The sequence below is a fragment of the Lonchura striata genome, chromosome 17 (genome assembly GCF_046129695.1).
Source record: "Lonchura striata isolate bLonStr1 chromosome 17, bLonStr1.mat, whole genome shotgun sequence".
Lineage (NCBI taxonomy): Eukaryota > Metazoa > Chordata > Aves > Passeriformes > Estrildidae > Lonchura > Lonchura striata.
Window position 1 is genome coordinate 5023869 of NC_134619.1, and position 19965 is coordinate 5043833.

A 19965-nucleotide genomic window follows, 5' to 3' on the forward strand; every position below is an offset into this window, starting at 1 on the left:
CATGTTGGCATTTGGGACAGGCAGGAGCTCTCCCTGAAGCTCCCAGGGCTGCACTGGACAAACAGCTCCCTATTCCACTCCTCACCCAGGCTGATGGCTGCATCCAGGGGTTTTGTGTCTCCGACAAAGATATTCAGGGACCAGGCAGGGGGCTCATGTCCAGGCATGGACATCATTGATGCAACAAGAGCTCCATCCACCCTCCGTCCCCATCTCACCTCCTGGCTGCCCAGGTACAACACGAACCGCCCCTCCTCTGCCTCATCCTGCTGGCTCCTGGGCTCAGGGTTTTGGATGTAGAATTTGAGCGATGTGTAGGCTGCTAAATCCTGCAGATTGCTGGGCATCCGGACCTGCACCCCTGAGCTGCCATTGAATTTCATGGGCACTTTCACCTGTAGGGAGAGAAATCCAGCCCTGTGGCACTGAACCCGCTGCCACCTGTCTGATCACTGCCAGTTCTACCAAACCCCACAAGAAAGGGACCCTGGCGTGGTGGCCCCAAACACCCTCCCCTTTGCATGCTACCCTCAGGTAAGCCCTCCTCTACCCCAGGCCCCCAGCCCAGCCTCACCCTCCCCTGAGCTCACCTTGCTGGCAGCATTCCTCGCCTGGGTGATGAGCTGCCGGATCCTCACGATGTTCTCTGACACGGTGGCGTTTTTGTTCCTCCTGTTCTCCAGGCTGCTCAGCTTCTCCAGCAGCAGGGGAATGGTGCTTTCCAGGCTGGACACTGGGGTTGAAGAGAGTCAGGAGTTTTGGAGGTTAGCAAGGAAGGGAAATGCAAAGTTCAGGCAGTTTGAGACATGCAAGTCAAAGCAGTGGTACCTGTGAGCAGGCACAGAGAGATCCCCCTAAACCCATCAGCCTTGAGGGGGTCTGAGAATGCTCCAGTGCATGCAACCTCCTACAGTAAAGCTACAGGTGATACAGACATTGCAGAAGAGGAAAAAACAAGCACAAGGACTTAAAGCATCCAGTATTGGCTACCTCCCTCTGCTCTTGATCTGGAGCTGCAAAGCACAGCTTTCAAAAATACTCCAGGGGCATCTGTGCATGCAGTGGCTCATATCAGACTCACCCTGGCTGCACACCAGGCTCAGCACTCACCAGATTTCCTGGCATCCTGGACTGCCTGGTTCAAGTCTTCATTTCGGAGACCTCCATACTGGTTTTTCCACTCATCCAGGTTCTTTTTCATGGTGCTCAGGGCATCCTCCACTCTTGCAGCTGTTTCGTTTGCCTCAGCAGCAGCTGCTTTGGCATTCTGGATTGTGTCCTTTGTGTCCTCTGCAAATAAAGAAATGTCTCTGAAGTGTCCAGGAGCAGGGAGGAAGCATCTTGGATCACAGTGCAAGAAGAAGGGAGCAGAGAGAACCAGTCCAGCTGCCCCAGAACAAACCTTGCTCCCTGCCCAGCATGTCCTGCACAGACTGGAGCTGGGTCAGGAGCTGCTCCTTCCTCACACGGAGGTCAGCCAGCTTGTCCTTTGCTGTCTGCAGAGTGCCTTTAATAGCTGCAATTAAAGAAATGCACATGCTGCTTGCTGGAGCTCAGTCCAGCCCAAGGGACATCAGGTCCTTCAAGGAGCCTCTCTCACCGCCATTGAGTTTGTTCTGCTGTCCCCTCGCAGCCTCCTCCAGGCTGCTGCTGTTCCTCTTCAGTGTTCTGGAGGTGGCCCCAAGGTTTTCTGATATGACATTCTGTAAAAAAAACCATGGGACTCTGAAGAGGAATCCAAGTCTCTGGCTCTGACTGCACATAAAAATGCTTGTTCAGACAACTGCAGTGGGCTGTGACAGGGAGACCCAAACACTGAGTGTGGCCCCAGCTGTGGCAGACTCTGCTCTCAGGCACAGAGCACAGTGCCCTCGTGTCATAGGGAAGGGAGTTTGTTTTTTGCCCACCTTACATGGCTTCCCACAGCACATACCATCAGGGCCTCGCTGGCTGCCTTGTCAGCATTGTGGGCTGCTTGCTCTGCTTTCCTCACAGCTTCAATGATGCTGGCATAGGCATTGGAGGCATTGACTGCCCTCTGGATGAAGCCATCCTGGTTTGTGTCCTGAATAATGCTGTTGGAAGATGAAGCCATCAAGTTTATGGAGAACACTCGGGCTCTTGCCCATGCCCTCACAGACAAACCCCTTTGTGCTCCTCAGCACAATGTGTGCTCCAGAATAAAACTTCGGAGGTGATACCCCGCTGTTCTCCTGCCATGGTGGGGCTGCAATTTCCCATCCCCAGCTCTGGCAGGAGACAGCCTGACTAGTGAGGGTCAGGACAGGTGCCTCACCCGGACAGGTTCCTTGCGAGCTCGTCCAGGAGCCGGGCATGCTCCTCTGCCTGCTCCACGATGGGGATCTTGCTGCTGGCTGGGGAGAACTTCTTGACCCGCTCGGTCAGGGGCAGCTTGGCCCCATCCAGCAGCGCCGCCAGCTTCTCGTACTCCTGCAAGGACACCTGCCACTGCTGAGGGCTGCCACACCTCCCTCTCTGCCCATGCCAGAGTGCCTCTGCCACTCACCTCCTTTGCACGCTCCATCATCTGCAGGAAGTCAGAGACCTGGGCAAGGGCGTCCTTGGCCATCTGCAGGGTCTCCTGCACCAGCGCGTGCTGCTTTTGGAGTTCCTGGCTCTTTTGCTGGACACAAAGACCCAGGGTTAAGGACCAGCAGGGCTGGGACAGCCCTCCCTCACTCCACAGCCAGGACTGTGCTGGAGGTCTACCTGACTCTCCTCCAGGTTGTTTTGGTTCAGGCTGTTCAACTCCTCTGTCTGCCTGGTTTTGTTCACAGCCTCGTTGAGGGCATCTCGCAGATCCATGAGCTGGGAGCTGTGCTGGGCCAGCTGCTCCTGGATGCTGCTCAGCAGGTCCTGGTTGGACTGCCAGCGGGCGTGCAGCTCGTTCTTCACCCGGTGCAGCACTGGGGAGGGAGGGATGAGAACTGCTGCTAATTCCTCTTCCTGTGTAAACAGACTCTTTCTGTGCCTGGCTGCCTTAAAGCCTGCCCCTGGTCTTGGCAGATATCAAGGCCAGAAGTGACCATCTTCCACTCCTCCCTCCCTCCTTTTCAGCCTAGCTAGCACAGGATCTTGTCCATGACTGTCTCCAAACCCTCAGTGCTGGTGAGAGATGGGATCTCTTTCAAAGACAACACAGCCATGCCTGAAAAGCTCCAGATAATGGAGAAACCCCACCTGATGCCTTGATTACTTCCACTGTGAAAAATTACTTATTTCCAAAAAGAGCCAGTTTAGATTTTCAGCGTTCAGCTACTGAGTTATGTTTTGCCAAGCCTGTTAATCAGAAGTGCTCTCCTCCTGCAGTGCCAGTGTCCCTGGCTGGGCTCACTGCTCTCACTCCTGCAAGCATGCCCTCAGGATAGCAGAGCTACTGTGGGAGCTGGCTGCTGATTGCTACTCTATGAGGACAGCAAATAGGAGAAACATGATGTGACTTATTCCTATCCACGTGTGATGTGAATTCATGACAATAATGGTGATTCCCGGTTCTAAGTGTTGTCATTTTTGTCCATCAAACAGAACTACGCGCTCAGTTCTGCTCTGAAATTTGCCTTAAGGGAAAAGGAACCACAAATTATCCCATTGGAGTGTCACAGGGGACTCTGAAACTCCTATAAAAATTGCTGGGGGTGCCTGGTTATTAACAGCACTCTCTAAACATGACCACGATGTGCAGTGTCTGTGTGGGCTCCAAGCCAGACCCAGCAGGACCCGGGCAGCCCTGTGGCTGGACTCACACTTCTGAGCCTCCTCGTGCTCACGCCTTGCCAGCTCCTCCTGAGCTCCCAGGCTCCTCTCCTTCATCTCCCTCAGCATCCTCTCCACCTCAGTCAGCTTCTGCCGGAACTCCTCGCCGGAGGTGGTGCTGGCGTTCGCCGCGCCGAGCCTGGCCATCTGCCGCACCAGGTCTGCAGACAAACCCACAGCCCTGTCACACTGACCAAACCAGGCCCTCCCCAGTTCCCTGAGGTTCTTCTCCTCACAAACCACTGACACACTCAGCCAACAAACTGCTTGAGATCACCCAGAGGCACTGCCCCATGTTTCAGCCTCCTTGGCCACTTCCAATAACACGTCACATCCCGAGCATCTTTTTGTGCCTCTACTTCTTGTCCAAGATCCAGCCACTGTCCTTTGCTCTCTCTCTCCTGAAGCTGCAGTGCAGATTGCTGCTGTTTTATGCATTTTAGTAACACTTGTGGAAGTTGAATGCATTTTTCCCCCACACTTACGTTTAGCCAAGCAGCTGAAACTCACAGTAAGCCTGGTCAGAGTAAAAGCTGGATCCTGCAGGGATCTTCCTTTCTATTTTCCCTTGTTCTCTCCATGGCTTTCTCTAAGCACTAGAGTACTTGGCAGTGGTTGAAACCAAGAGCATGGCATATCACAGGGAAAAAACCCCAAGTGAAGACCCTTCTTGCCATACCTGCAATGCCCCTCTGGATGCTTTGGATGTGCAGCAGGAGCTGTTCCCCCCTCTGGTACATGTCCCTCGTGTGCTGCTCAACGCGAATCGCTTCTCTGTGAGTCATGGTCATCTGCCACAAAAACACTGGCTTAGTTCAAGTATGAGATAATATTTTATGTGATTTGCCAGTGGGATTTTTGCTCCCAAATGGCACACAAGACCTGTGAATGTGAGATCCTTCAATGAGCCCTGTCCCATGCTGCTGTCCCACAATGTACTGAAGGATGGTCAGAGAAGCACAAGCATTAAATACAGCTCCAATGCAACAGGCTCTGGATGCTGGAACAATCTCAACACCACAGAGTTCAGCACTGCTCTGTGCTCTTAACACAGGGAAAGCCCCAAAGCCTGGAGCCAGGCACACCTGGTCCTGATGAAGAGACAGGGGGCTGCAGTCTGCCTGTTTGGTACACACAGGGCAGTTTGTCTTTGCAGCTGTCTGGGGAGGTATGTCATCAAGTAGAGATTTTTCCCTGTCCCTCAGATTAGAAACAGCTTATAAATCAAATCAAATGAAATCAAATCTTGCTCAGTTTATACATTCTCTGAAGATGCAGCTGCTAGGTTTTAGACTGGATATAGATTCCATCCATGATGGATGCAGATGTTTTACGTTCGTTACTTGTATGTCCCTTCTATAAATGTTATTTGATTTAATTAATTTTTACTGCTTGAAGTTGGAGCCACCTCAAAAGCAAGCACTAAATCAAGAAAAACTATCAGTATCATGAGATGTTTAACAGCTCTCCAAGGACGAAAAGCAGGTAACCCAGCTTGAGCACCTAACAGTGCAACTTAGTTCTGCTCAAGCCAGGAGACCCAACCTGCCTGAACTAGGCTCCTCAGAGCCTTCAAAGCCCTCATTTTGGTTAAAGGGAGACTTGTGCTCTGGCAAAGAAAGATGGAGAAATACTTACTTTGTGCTGCAGTGCGTTCAGGTCCTGTGTGAGATCCATGTTCTCATCCTCCAGCTCATCAGCCCTCTGCCTGACTCTGCTCATGGCTCTGTGGTACTCACGGAGCTGGTTCTAGGGAAAAAAGAAAAGGAGGCTAAATCAGGCCAACAGGCCAGGAAACACGGACAGAAGGTGATGTGAAGCCTTGCACGTACAGCAATGGCCAATATGGTGCCGTTGAGGCCGTGGAGGCGAGCCCAGGCGATGGAGCTGGCGTTGAGGCTGACCAGCTGGCCACGGATGGATGGGAAGGACGTCTCGATGCTCTGCAGGTCCTCCAGCAGGAGCAGGACACAGCTATCACACACTGCAGGGGAACACAGCAGTCAGCTCAGGCCCTCTCCTGGGCTTCCCTCCCCTCTTCCCCCGGGGCAGCGGCACACAGACCTTCACACTTGATGCCGTCGGGGCCGTTTGCCACCAGGATCTCGTGCTCGCGCAGGCAGACGTCACACTGCTTCCCCGTGAGCCCGTTGGGGCACGTGCACTCCCCACTGCGAGGGTCACAGGAGCCCCCTCTGCACTCACACTCTGCAGGGACGAGAAGCAGAGAATCATTTTGTGCCTTTACCACTCTGGAGAGAGGGGAAGGAGAGGTTTTATTCCAGCTGTGCCCATCCACACACTGCTGGGGGGTTCCCTGTGCAATGCAGCGATGTGCACCGGCCCTCAGACAGCTGCCAGCTGTTCTCTGCCTTCAACAGCTGGACCAGCAGCACAGCCCTGTCGCAGTGCCCCTGGCTGGGAGCCCACACTCACTTGTGCAGCCGCCCTGGCCGAAGCCCCAGTAGCCCGGGGCACACTGGTGGCAGCGGGAGCCGCTGACGCCGGGCAGGCAGCTGCACTGGCCGCTCTGCACATGGCAGCTGCTCCCCACGGCACCGACGTCGCAGTCACACCTCCGGCAGCCCGAGCATCCCTCAAAGCCGTAGTATCCCTCCTAGGGAAAAGCAGGAGATGGATGCCCTGGTCAGCAAGTGTGCCCCTCTTCTGGATCAGCGATGGGGGACCCCAGCTTTCCTTTCTAGGTGTGTTTTGAGCACCACAAAATTCAAAGCAACACAGTGGAGATGTGGAGCTGCAGTGGGAACACAGACACACCCCAACGCTGTCCTATGATCTTGCCGTTGCCCAAGCTGGATGCACTCAGGAAAATGGGGTTTACTGCAGTTTCACAAATGATGCCACTTTACTGGAATGCTGCCTGCACTGCTTGCTGCCAGATCTTTAATTGGCTTTTGCCACGTACTGCAGCTCATGCAAATTCAGCCTTTACCAGCTGGCAGCCATCCCTGCTTGGCTCACAGGCCTGGGGGATGACACACCAGGGCTGCCCCTCATCCCCATGACAAGGACAGGCACCATCCCAGGCCCCAGGTGACCCTCACCTCGCAGCGGTCACAGCGCTGGCCTGTCACTCCAGTCTTGCAGAAGCACTGGCCGGTTTGTGGATGGCAGGATTCAGTCCCACAAGGCGAACAGTTGCACTCTGCCAGGGAAAAAATACATCCAGTATTACACTGAAGAGCCCGTCGGCCACTCACAACACTTACTGCTAACAGCAAAACTGCTATTTCCCCCTTATCTATCAAAGTTAAGGCAGAGCCTCTCTCCTCTCAGATTTGCTTCTCACAACGACTTATGCTCATGACCCCTTTTGCACACTGCATTTGGGCTGCTGCTCCTCAGAGGGAGATGAGCAGTGCTGGGAATGGTGGGCGCCCTCCCCTTGGTGCTGGGCCGGCTGCCTGCCCCACTCACGTGTGCAGTTCTTGGCCACCACGGCGTCCCCGTAGTAGCCGGGCGCGCAGAGCTGGCAGCGCGTGCCGGCCGTGTGCTGCATGCAGCCCGAGCAGGCGCCCGTCAGGGAGTCACAGCTGCTGAACAGCATGTTGGGGTCCGTGTTCCCGCTGCAGTCACAGGGCTGGCACGAGCTGCCGATCACCAACGGGTTGCCGTAGTATCCCGGGGCACACCTGGAGCAACGCAAGTTACAGCAGAGTGAGGATCCTGCGGCTCGAGCCTGCACCCTGCACTGGAGTTGCACAACGGGAAGAGTGTGAGCATCAACACTTGTAACTGCTGCAGCCCTCAGGCATCTCAAAGCACTCTGTGTTTTGCCTCGTGATACCTCAGAAAGGTGCCTTTATCCCAGGCTGCAAGTCAAGGCAAAGCACACCTAAGTCATACGCCCACAGAAACAGAATTTCAGCAGTCGGGCATTTGCAGGCTGAAGGAAATGCTGCCAGAACAAAGCACGCAGGGGCAGAGCCAGCTGTTTCTGCTGCAGTCCTTAAGGAGAAAACTTCTCTGCCACAGCAGTGTCTGCACAGGGTTAGTGTCTGAGGCCCCCCAAACACGGGTGCCACCCCCTTACCGCTCACAGTTTGGTCCAGCGTAGCCTGGCTTGCAGAGGCACTGCATGTTGTTACCCTTGTGGATGCAGCCAACAGCAAAACTGAAATGAGAATGGGGACACAGGGAGGAGCAGTTACTCCTGATGTGGTGCTAGGGGAGCTGGTCACTCGTTGTGAGCTGCTGGGGCCTCAGGCAAGAGGCCATGATCATGGTTTGGGGACAAGGACAAGGCTGGCTTTGGGACACCTGCCCTGGTGGGGCATGGAGTGGCTCCAGTGGTTAAACAGTGAAGCCAAACAGGCAATCCCATCCTGGGATTACTTGTGCTTACTTGTTGGAGGCAACTGAAAGAGGGCATGGGCACCCAACACACTGCAGGGGTTCTTGGGCTGAGGGGCTGCCCATGTAGCCGTCCTTGCATCGCTCACAGTGGTCTCCTTCTGTGTTGTGCTGGCAGTTCTGCAAGGAAAAGGCAAGCCCTGGGCTCAGCACTGGCAACAAGGAATGGTGGATGCACTAAAAACTCCCTATTAGGATGCCTCAGTCCTTCCTGGGAGAGCCCAAAACTGCCTTGTACCCTAAGCTGATCCTGAGCAGGGTCACCACTGAAACAGTGAAGCCAATGCTCTGACTCAGGCATGGTTCTGTCAGTCCAGTTAGCATGTAAAGAGCTTTTGAATCACATGCTACAGACCTCCTAACTCCAAAATATCACACTGCTCCACTGTTTACTTACAAGGCATATCCCAGAGCCTGGCAGGCACTGATCTGAGTGGCCATTGCAATGGCAGGGGATGCATTTTCCCAGGAAGAGCCCCTTGGTGTCCCTGTAGTAACCTGGAGCACATTCCTGAGGAGACAGAAAAAGGCAGATCTGAAAACCAGCCTGATATTTTTGGGAAAAGCAAAGAAACGAAATTAGTTTCCATGACAGAATTCCCACTGGGTTGTACTGACGGAGAAAAGATTATAAGCAAAAATGATGATTTTTTCAGTGCAGCTCCTTCCTGCTCATTTTAACCAGGAGAGAATTGGCCAGAGAGAAGGACCCATTCCAAGGTACTGCAGCACCTGAATGATTTCCCCATCATGTCCCTTCCAAGAAGGCAGATGTAGCTTTTGCACAGATGTAACTTGCTCCCAAGTGCAGGGTGTTGTGATGGGGAAATGTTCCTTCCTTTGGAACAAGCTGAGCTGTCATTTTAATTGAAGCCTTCAAGAGCCAGCTTGGAGGCAGCTGGTACATAACTATCTGACCCCTGTGACTGGAGCAGCATGTCCACTTCCCCCTTACCTGGCAGGAATCTCCCTGGTAGTTAGCTGGGCAGAAGCACAGCTCCACATTGCTGGCATGGACACCCGTGGCCGTGTCCGTGGCCATCTCCAGCACCACACGGCGCAGGGACATGGAGGAAGAGAGCTGGGAGAAGAGTGCCCGGATCTGCAGCTGCTCCAGGTTTGCCAGCACCATCATGAGCTCCTCTCTGGACACAGGGTTGTGAGTCTCTGTGTGCCTGAAGTTACCCTGGTGGGAGAAAACCTGGCATTACTGGCAGGAAGCACAAGCATCTGAATGAACATGCACTCAGCCTCCACATCCCTGGTGCTGGAACCTTTCCCCTTTGCATGGGTGAAAGAGCCCTGGGGCACCTAAAATGCTGAGCTCCAAGCAACTGTCTCTCTGTCTGCATGAGGTCTTGTCCTTTCCTGCACTATCTGAGCACTTCACTTGTGTGTGCAAACTCACCTCCACCAGCTGCAGCTGGCCTTGATGTGCCTCCCCTGGGGACGGGTAGGCACCTTCCAGAAACATGATGCTCATCTGATTGCCCTGGGAAAAGCAAGGAAGGTGTCAGTCATCACCTCATCCTGCTCCTGCATTAGCAGGGGGCACCAGGGCATTTCTTGGGCTGCACCTTCAGGATCACGTCCGGCCGGGACTCCATGGGAATGAACACATCACCCCTGCGAGGGTTGGAGTGCAGCTCATAGCGAAGGTGTCCTCCATAGGAGGAAACCTGAGGGAGAGACAAATCCCATGTGTTGCTGCAAGTGCACACCACTGAGACAAGACAGAGATGGCCGTGTTCAACTGGAGCGTGAGCAGTGCCTGCACGTCAGGCTGCTGGTGAGGTCAGCGTGGTTCCCATTCTCTTACCTGGTCCCCAAGGTAGGAGTTGGGTGCAACCCAGTAGAGCTCCTGGTAGGCATCTGGGAGGTTTTTGAGGTCAGCAGTGACGAGCTGCTCCCGTGGGCTCAGAGCTGTTGGCACTTCTTGGCGGTCGCTGCTCAGCAAGAGCCACCCGTTCATGTCGACAAACTGGAGGGGAAGAGCAACTCTGGGTCTTCTAGCGGAGTTACAGAAAGTGTCTGTGTGTTGATGCTCCAGAAGAATAGGTCCCAGAGCAGCAGAAAGGGGAGCAACAGACTCACACCTCACATGCATCCTGATGAAGCCACAGGAAAGCTGATCATCACCCCCGCCCAGCACATGAGACCCCAGAGACCAGGAAAAAGGGCTGAAAGCAGGACATGGCTTTCAAAGATAGCCTTCCTCATGGTATCTTCAGTAGGATTAATGCAGGACAGAGAGCCGAGGGCAGCAGGGAGCCAGGTGGATGGGAACACACCTGACCTGCAGGCTCTGGAGGCCCCAGCCCCGCTCACCTCAGCTCGGTGCTTCTCGGCGCTGCGGCAGCGATCGGTCGCACCGAAGCAGAAACACTTGGTGCAGCCCTTGGGGTTGGTGGCATCCAGAGAAAATGTCCCCAGGCGGCACTGGTCACACCTCAGGCCCTCCACATTTTCCTGAAAGATAAGCAAAGCTCAGCAGTGTCAGCAGCTTCTCACAAGGCCTCAGTGGAGGACAGGGATGGCTGGCTGAGTGATCAAAGCAAAGTGCTGTGGTGCTGGAAGACGTTAAAGCAATTCCCCAATCAGGTTTGCTTGTACAGCACCCACCAAACATTAAATTTACCTAAAGAAAGCACTTGTAAACCCTACAAAGAGGCTGGAGCAGGCAGCTCAGAAGGTGTTTTGAGTTACTCTGCTGCCATGGAGCCAGGAGCCAATAGCTGACAGCTCCACCTGCAACAAGCTCTGACACTGGGCTGGACTCAGACTGGCCATCTTCCCCAGAGACAGCCCAAGGAGCGAAACTTCATGGCCAGGAAGGATGAGGAGATAAGAGCCTTTCAGGGTGCTCTGAACCCACCCTGCCATGGGGCAGGCTGGCTGCAGCTCAGGCACAGCTCAGGCACTCTGATTGTGCAGCCCTGCTCCCTGTGGCACGCTGGGCACACACAGCCTCTGCCACCCCCTGCCACAGCAGCAGAGTTGAGCCAAGGAGAGAGGCACCACATGGAGGCACTGGGGGACTGACCTTGCAGTGGCACTGCCCCGTGACCGGGTCACACACGCTGGCTTGGGTGCCAGCCTGGTGGCAGTCACAGCGCCGGCACTCAGGGTAGTGGTAGTAGCCAGGGGCACAGAGGTCACACTGTCGCCCGATGATGTTGGGCTTGCACCTGGGTGGACACAAGAGCCAGAAGAGCTTTCAGAGCTTTCCTCACCCCCATTCTGCACATTTCCTCCCTTGAGCTTGCCAAGGTGTCCCATCACTCCAGTAGGCACCAGGGATGATGCTGCCAGACATCCACAGTGCCGGGACAAGGCTCCCTCACCTGCACTGCCCACTGTCCACGTCACAGCCCGGCTCTGTCAGCTCCTGCACGCCGGGCCGGGAGCAGTTGCAGTCCTCACAGCCGATGAGGGGGTGGCAGCCGAAGGTTTGGGGCTCACAGACAACACACTCTGGCTTCAGGGTGTGGGGAGGGCAGATGCACTGCCCCGTCACTTCATCACAGAGACGTGTCCCGCAGTCACAGGCTGCAGGGGGCAGAAAAAGGCAGGGCTGGGGCGAGCCAGACCCAGGAACCCAAGGCAAGCGTGGGGAATGGACAGAGAGCACACGCTGGGAAGGCAGAGCAGGGGACAGGGGAACTCACGCCTGCAGTTGGGGAAGCCCCAGTAGCCGGTGGCACAGCGGGAGCACTCGCGGCCGATGACGTTGGACTTGCAGGGACACTGTCCCCCGAAGGGCTGGCACTGGCTGCCCCGCGCCCCGGCCTCGTGGCAGCGGCACGGCTGCGCCCCGTTGTTGTAGAAGAGGGACAGCGAGATGGCAGAGTCACGGCAGAACCTCGAGGACGTGCTGGGGCTGCGGGGGAAGGCAGGAGGGGTCAGTGCTGCACGTCCCCACAGCATCCCCGCCACCCCAAATCCAGCACCTCCTGCAGGCACGGGGACTTAGTGGGAGGGAGAGCCCTGAGACACTGAGAGCTCCCAAATACCCACATGTGGCCACCCAGCCCCTCCCTGCCACACATGAAGGGAAGGGGTGCTGCTCCCTGAGCAGGCACCCAGAGCCAAACATCTCACTTGATGTAGAAGCTGTTGATGCCACAGCTGCTGATGAAATCATAGGACTTGTCCAGGGGTTCCTCCTGCAGGTACTGGGAGGTGTAGCTGTCCTCAGGCACCACAAGGATGTAATCCTGCAAAGCAAGGGTGAGCTGGGTTAGCCAGCTCAGACTGACAAGCACCATCCAAAATGACTTCGAAGTCCAAGTGCACCTTTGAGCTCTCATGCCTTGCTGGGACAGAACAAAACACACCAAGTACTGCAAAGACCGGGAGTCACCTCTCTACTGAGGTCTGTCCATCAGGGTCCATTTAACCTAAAGCTCCACATGAGGAACAGCACAAATTCACTGTACTAAAACCAGGCAGAATACCCCCAGAGCACAGCATTGGCTGTGCCTCAGCAGGAAGGCAATCTTTATCATCTGAAATTTCTACACATAAAGGCACCTGGGTTCCAATTCTGTCTTTCAGCCATTTACCCAAATTTTGGTCAACTTTCTAGTCCTGCTGCCTGAGAATAACTCTCATGATGAGGCCTGCCTGAACAAACAATGTTAGGCAGGTTTAAAATATTGCTAGAGTAGGAGTAAGGCTTATTCTGGATTATCACAAACTATGTATGCAAAATAACAGCTTTGATTTCTGCCTGGTTTTGATACCAGAACCAGACAAGGAAGGACGATGTCACATAGAGAAGCTGCCCCTATTAATTCTGCCCTCAATTCCACACCACTAATGTTGGAGACTGCAAGTTCTAGGGTAGTTTAGAGATGAGTGATGGTAGGTGACATTCCTATGATCACAAAGTGACAAAAATCCAATGAAAAGCCTTCTGCTGCAGCCTGCCCAGCATGTTCTGGGAGCTTCCTGGAGAGAGGCTCACCAGCCACAGCTGCTTGCCCTCTGGCACTCGAACAACCACAGTCAGATCATTATCAGTAACATCCAGGATGATTTGGTCCTCAGAAACCACCAGGCTCCGACACCCGTAGCCATGTGGGCAGAAATTCGCATTGGTCTGACCTGAAAGGACAACAAATATGTTGGTCTCACACGTCCCTTGAGTCCCCATCCCATCCTCCCAGTTTGGAAGGGCTAAGTCAGCCGTGCTTCATTTTTGCAATCCTTAAAGAAGCCACAGTCAACCTCTGGCATGGAAAACTTCCAGGGCTTCTGCCAACCAGCAGCTTCCCCAGGTCCCTGCTCTTCTCACCTTGCCAGATGCGCCCACCATTGATCAGCACTTCCACGGGGAAGGTGGGGTGGCTGGGCTGGTAGAAGTTCAGGATGAAGGCGTAGCGCCCCAAGGTCTGGATGCGGCTGTTAAACACCACTGCAGCCTGCCCCAAACGGGAGAACACAGACAAAAACCCACGTCTGACACCTGCACCCACAGCTGGGATGTTCTTGAATTATTGCACAGATTTGTGCTCTTACTGCACAGCTGCCAGGTCTTGAGAATTCAGTGAATCAAGCCCCCCCCTAACTCCACACTCTCTCCCCTCTGATGCTGGCACCTGAAAAGCTTTTCCTGGGATCCCAGAGAATCAAACAAGGTTGGATAAAGCTAAGACAGGTGAGTCCACAGGAATTACAAGTTCAGGGAGAAGTTTAAAGCTCACATTAAATTCTGAAAATGCTAAAAAGCAATAACCAACAGGTAAGGAAAATCTCTCCCTACCCCAGCCATCCAGTGTCACAGCACCAGCAAACCAGCCCAACCCATGCCTGTGCCCCTACCTGTGGGGACTGCAGGAGGATGAGCTCTGCAGTGGGGTCCATGGCTGTGGGAGGACGAGGAGCAGGCTCCACTGGCACCCCAGCTGGAGCCACATGGACAGCCTGAGCCAGGGGCACCTCTGGATCGATGGGCAGAGCCTGGGCTCCCTCCAAAATGATTGACTGAGAAAGCTTCAGGAACCTTGAGGGGACACAGGAGCTGCTGAAAAACAAGGAGTACACAGGATGTGAGTATGTGCAGAAAGAAAGAGAGGAGGGAAGCATGCCTTGTAACTCCTGGTGGATTACAGCATGTGCTTGCTGAGGGACAGCTCACTACCAGCACCCCTGGGGCTCTGGGATATGGGCTCAGCAGGAAGAACAGGAGCCTAGCACAGGCCAATTCCTCTGCAAATATTTATCTGAAGCAGCATCAAACATTTGGATACAGCAAGGGTCTTGCTGTATGTGAGCAAGCACAGGAATGCCTGTTTGGGGTGACACTTGAGTATCTGCCCCAGGAGGCAGAGTGGGGGTCAGGTACAGGACCATCACTCTGATCCCAGCCTGTGCTCAGAGGACACAAGCATGGAGCTTCACCTCAGCCAGAGATTTCTTCACCAAGGACTTAAAAAAGTCTCTGAGCCTGAGGGAAGTGGGACAAGCAAATGTTTTTGGACATAGTCCCACTGAGTGATGCTAAAGCTAAGGGGGACTCGAGACCCTCACCTGTTGGTTGAGAAGGTGCCATGGACACTGATGCAGTGCACCCTTGGCTCGATGAGCTCCACGGTGAACTGTGCAGCAGGGATCAGGTACACTTTGTGCTGCCCACAGGAGAGACACACCTGGTTATGTGACAGCCTCTGCCATGACAGCCACAGCTGTCCCTGTGCCCAGCATCCAGCAGGCTCTTCAGCTAAGGCATGGCAGTCCCTCCTCTGCTTACTGCCCCTTATCCTCAACATGAGCATTATGGCATTTAGAAGCTCCACATATGGATGGGATTCTTCCATCCTTGGCTAAACAAGGAATGCCTTCAAGATAAAAAAGGAACTGCCCCACTGCTACAGAGCTCCCCCTGCAAGAGTAGCTCCTTCTCCCCATCTCCTCCTCACTCCCAGTCCCATGATCTACTTCAAAAACCTCACTGACCACATCCTCCACTTGGACCGGTTGTGACACAGACTATCCAAACACGACTAGAAAACCCAGACTAAGAGCTGAGATCCAATCCAAACAAAATTAGAAACCCTTCTACAGGCTGGGTCCCAGTCTAGCCTTTCCTCTCTGAGACTTGTTGATGGAGCTGCCCTCAGAGGAGCCTTACCAGGAAGAAATCAGCCAAATCAGAGGTGAAACGAACAGTGGCCTCTGAGGTAAGTTCAAAAGTTGCCATTCGACTCTGGGAATCTACAGCAATCCCTCGACAAAGGAAACTGTAAGAGAAACACACATTTTGAAATCAGCCTTGCACAGGGTCATGACCCATCTCTTGTCCTGCCAGCTCTATGTCCTGAGGGGATTTACACAAAGTCCCTGGAAATCTTCTGATGTTTTTTCTGGCTGCTCGCAAGAGCAAAGTTTTCCAAGGACACCCCAAACATTTGTTTCCTACTGCAAAGGTTGCAATTTGAAGCCAGACAGGGTTTGACCTGTCTCAAATAAACCTGCCTGTAGGTCATTCCCTAAGTCAAGGTCCCGACCAACACATTCAGCTGTAAACAGATACACAAGATTATCTCCTGGCAGAGGCAGGTACACACTTCCCTGAGATGGGATGGCCAGCCACTAAAATCTGTGTCCAGCTAGAATGAGTCTGGACACACAGAGCTTAGCTGGACAACGCTGAACCTTCTTTGTTTACGTGGTAAACCCAAAAAAGTTCAGCTGGAGGGGAAGCTGTCCTTGCCATGGCAGAGAACTGGACCCCTGAGGTGCCCGTACCTGTAGACACAGGGGTAGAAGGTGAACGTGCCCTGCTGCGTGGCCGAGGGCGGCGAGCTCACGGCGATGCCCACGGTCTGCAGGGCGTTGGTGTTGGCATATTCCACCAGCAGCATGTACTTCCCAGGCTGGGCCACGGGCAGGGACAGCTGCACTTCCACCTGGAGGACAGAGGGATGACTGAGGGAGTGTGTGCAGGATGCTACAAACCAGCCTCCTCTGCAGCTCAGGGAACAACGCATCAAATCTCATCAAATCCTTGCAAACTTTACACGTGAGACTCTGGGTTTGGGTGCCCTGAGCAGGGCACACAAGCACACAGCTGCACGGGTGTAAAGCCTTTCTGGTCACCTGCCCAAATGTAGGTAAAGCCCCAGACAGGGGGGCAAGGGGATAAGCACTGTAGTGGCCAGGAAGGGGACAGAATCACAAAATAATGAGGTTGGAAGAGACCTCTAAGATCATCAAGTCCAATATATGCCCTGACACCACAACTAGACTACAGCACCAAGTGCCATGTCCAGTCTTTTTTTAAACACATCCAGAGATGGTGACAAAGCAGAAGTGTCACTCACATCAGTGCCACTGCAGGTGGCCATGCTGGGGTGGGAAGGGGTGAGCTGCTCCGTGGGACACGGCCTGGGCAGCCGGTTGTCCAGCCTGCACACTGCATCCACCCCTGCCACGGCAGGGAAGCCCTCCACAGACAGGTACTTGTACAAGAGGCAGCTGGGAACACACAGAAAAAAAAAATTGTGAAGTACAAAAGTTACATCGTGATTATAAAAGTTGAGAGCACTCACACAGCCTGGATCCAGCCAAGTTTGCAAAAGGTTTTGGTCTATCAGGAGGGCCAATGAGCAGCTCTGGGCAGTGGGGAGCAAGGGACTGGGCATTACAGGACCAGGAAGAGCAGCAACAACAAAAAACATCTCCCCTGGCAATGGGTTTTATTTTATCCTGGGGACCACTACTATGGTGGATGGGAAAATCAGTGTCCAGAGCCCAGCCAGCCTTCTTGCCAACATGGACAAGAGGTTCTGGGCAAGCAGACACATTAAGATGCTCCAAACACTACCAGACTCTGTTCATTTTCAATAGGCCAATAAAACCTACTCATGGCAGCCATTTCTGAGGACACACACAACCTGGCACTGGGAATCCCTAGCAGAGAGGTGGGTGAGCTGGCCCTCCAGGGTCCATGAGGAAACACAGACTGGCTATATCATGGATGAGGAGACCTATGGGTTGGCTTTCAGGTTCTACAAGCTTTATTTGCCACAGCCAAGTGCTCTACGAGCAGTTTGACTGCATCACTGACTCTGGACTGTGTATGTTCCTTAACCCCAGGCCAAGAGGAGCTGAGCAAGCCCCACACAGCACAGAGATGTGCAGATCCTTACTTCTGGGTGGCTTGTTCAGGGGCTGGCTGGTAGACACAGGGCTCCGTGACCTTCAGCTGGAGGATTGGTGCTTCGTAGTATGAGCTGGGCAGCAAAACCAGATAGTCCTGGGAGGAGAGATGGGAGAGGTGTTATGCCTGGGACCCTTGTCCCCAGGGAGCTGCTGAAGCCCCCGTGGTGGGTGGAGCACAGGGCCTTACCAGCAGCACACCCTGTGCCTCAACAACCAGGGACCAGGTGCTGGGGTTGAGTACGAAGGGCTCCCCGAAGCTGTTCTGGGGCACAGTGACAAAGGCTGGCTCCGTGCTGGGAGCAAACACAATCTGCTTGGTCTGCTCTGTACCTGGAATGGGAGGGATGAGAGGCTGTGAAAGGACCTGGAATGGAAAACCTAGGGCTGGACATGGGAGGATACGCTCAGGGAAGCAGCTTTGTGGTGCAGTGGAGAGTGACAGGTTCCCACTCTCTCGGTGAACCACAATCCCACACTGTCCTGGAACAGAGACATCCACGCTCAATCTGCTCAACAGCCTAATGGGAGAAATAAATATAAATCACTGCAGTCCTTAATGCAAATCCAGAGCTCTCACAGTGTGCTCTGCATGCCCGGACTGCCAAACACAGAATGTTGCAAGCCAAGGAGTGTTTTGCCAGCTAGAAAAGGAAGGGACTCATCTATGAAGAGTTAATCCTGAGACAGACTAAAACAATTGCCCAGATACGTTTTTCCTCAGGGAAATTCTGACCCCAGCTCCACAGGCAAGACACCTGTCTTCTGGCAAACTCTCAGGCCCCCAAGGTGTGCTCCTGCCTTTCTTCCTGCCAACCACAGACTCTGCACTCGAGATTTGGACCTTATTTTAAACTGACAGAAGAAAATGGGTGCAAGGCCTGATCCTGCTGCTGAACATCTCCTAGGCTCATCTGACAGTCCCACAACCTCTTCATTAATGGATGCAATCACAACAGAGCACCTAGAAGCAGACTGTGTGCCTGCCCAGCAGATCAGGAGCTTTTGAAGAGCACAGGTGAGGGGGATTCACTGGGAATGGCTGCATGGCGAGCAGAGGAGATGAAGAAGGAAGTGGAGAATGTGGCACACTGACTGTCCTGGTGTGATACATGGACATCAAGGCACAACACACAGGGCCAGAAGCTAAAGCAAGGGCTTCTGCTACTGCTGGGATGGTTAATAACCCCTTCCCATGTGTGGCAGCTCTGTGACATGCCTGGCATCCGCTGAGGCTGGACCTGACTTTTGCAGACGGGAAGCAGAGGTGAGGATTCAAGGAGTGAAGAGATTTCCCTGAACTGGCAGTGGGGTGGATTTACTGACAAGCTGAAGTTTCAGATCCCTTTGAGGTAATACACAGCTCCAATTGAGACAACTTCTGGAGGCAGAGTGGAAGAAACCAGGCTGAAAATCCCATACTTGGAAAAGGCTTTCCCTTTTGCAAGCCACATCTTCCAGCTTCTTTCCAGGCTGCTTGTTCTTTGCCATGTGAAGCCCTTTCCATCCAGACACGAAGTGGCTCAGCACTCCTGAAGCCTCCCAAGGATGGTGCCATCCTGTTGCTGGTGCACCAGTTTGGCTGCTTGCCTTCAGCACTAGAAAAATCACGTTGCTTCTGCACAAGAAGTGAAGCACTTTTTAAGGCAAATGAGCTCTGATGCTTGGACAGGACAGATTAAATACTTCCTGACCTTCGATGGGATCCCAAAACATGACCACAGCTCCTGTTCTTCTGCTGTGTAATATGGCTGGATATAAAAAATAAGCCATTTTTCCTCTCAAAAAGAAAAAAACAGAAGGCAGAAAAACAGTATTTGCCACTTCAAACCTTGTATATCATATCAAAGGCAGAACTTAACTCAAGACAGAGGAGAGAACTTCACACACTGATAAATTAGGTAGTTAGTGCTGACAGCCTTGTGCTGTGGATGTGTGGTCTGGAGGAAGAGCTTCAGCAGGACAGTGTGGCTGTGGCATCCGAAGGGGTAAAATCAACCAGCCAACCACCCACCATGGCCTCAGCTGTGTTCCCACGCAGTCTTGCTCAGATTGTTTCCCAGAAAATTTGCTGTCCAGATTTCTAGGCTTGTTCAGACATCTTTTGGTGGCTCCTCTCCAGCAGCTCACAGTTTGGTGAGAGGACACTGCACCAGAGTGCAATGCCTGTGTAAGATGTGTAATTCCACGGCACTTCCAAGCCCCACACCACGTGTGAAGCCACCAGCCAAGTCCCTGGTTTGGGAGAAGCACACAGGAAAGGCAGGACTGCCACGTCAGGGCATCTGGTAAATAAAACCACATCCAGCTGCCAAAGTTTGGAACCATTCTGCTTTTGTGGAAAGCTCAGTTTTGCCTGAGACACTGGGGTGATCTCGTCCTGTGCTGGAAAGGTTGTATGGAATTGTACAAGAGCTTTGTGTCCCAGCAGCCTGGCTGGTTCAGTCCTCAGTGCACAGCGCCAGGGCTGGGCCCACCTTGCTGCTGCTTTGGTAAATAAAGGGGGCTGCAAACTCAAATCAGCCTTTCAACTGGGAGAGCAGGACTAACGGGGAAAGCCACATGGAAGCGTCTTCTGGAAAGGATGATGCAGAAGGTTGCCTGGGATGGGGAGGAGGTGGCGATGGCACAGGGAAGCAGAGCAGTCTGGGA

At 53.6% G+C, this 19965-nt stretch overlaps 1 protein-coding gene across 1 annotated transcript in view; it reads right to left on the reverse strand.

The window, feature by feature from the left end:
* Positions 1–19965, reverse strand: part of LAMA5 (laminin subunit alpha 5) — an 85615-nt gene that overhangs the window by 7971 nt on the left and 57679 nt on the right. The window contains exons 24-61 of the mRNA XM_031506565.2: positions 17504–17646; positions 17304–17410; positions 16476–16629; positions 15901–16061; positions 15284–15392; positions 14683–14780; positions 13975–14176; positions 13448–13574; positions 13118–13257; positions 12250–12365; positions 11817–12028; positions 11493–11697; positions 11192–11336; positions 10477–10617; positions 9968–10129; positions 9726–9827; positions 9557–9640; positions 9104–9334; positions 8546–8659; positions 8141–8268; positions 7829–7909; positions 7213–7427; positions 6840–6940; positions 6211–6391; positions 5839–5982; positions 5607–5758; positions 5413–5523; positions 4454–4565; positions 3765–3935; positions 2731–2927; positions 2528–2644; positions 2297–2451; positions 1934–2075; positions 1601–1703; positions 1403–1516; positions 1111–1290; positions 591–733; positions 219–395 (exon numbers count right to left, since the gene is read on the reverse strand). Coding sequence (XP_031362425.2) covers positions 219–395; positions 591–733; positions 1111–1290; positions 1403–1516; positions 1601–1703; positions 1934–2075; positions 2297–2451; positions 2528–2644; positions 2731–2927; positions 3765–3935; positions 4454–4565; positions 5413–5523; positions 5607–5758; positions 5839–5982; positions 6211–6391; positions 6840–6940; positions 7213–7427; positions 7829–7909; positions 8141–8268; positions 8546–8659; positions 9104–9334; positions 9557–9640; positions 9726–9827; positions 9968–10129; positions 10477–10617; positions 11192–11336; positions 11493–11697; positions 11817–12028; positions 12250–12365; positions 13118–13257; positions 13448–13574; positions 13975–14176; positions 14683–14780; positions 15284–15392; positions 15901–16061; positions 16476–16629; positions 17304–17410; positions 17504–17646 — 5477 coding nt within the window. The remainder of the gene's footprint in view (positions 1–218; positions 396–590; positions 734–1110; positions 1291–1402; positions 1517–1600; positions 1704–1933; positions 2076–2296; positions 2452–2527; positions 2645–2730; positions 2928–3764; positions 3936–4453; positions 4566–5412; positions 5524–5606; positions 5759–5838; positions 5983–6210; positions 6392–6839; positions 6941–7212; positions 7428–7828; positions 7910–8140; positions 8269–8545; positions 8660–9103; positions 9335–9556; positions 9641–9725; positions 9828–9967; positions 10130–10476; positions 10618–11191; positions 11337–11492; positions 11698–11816; positions 12029–12249; positions 12366–13117; positions 13258–13447; positions 13575–13974; positions 14177–14682; positions 14781–15283; positions 15393–15900; positions 16062–16475; positions 16630–17303; positions 17411–17503; positions 17647–19965) is intronic.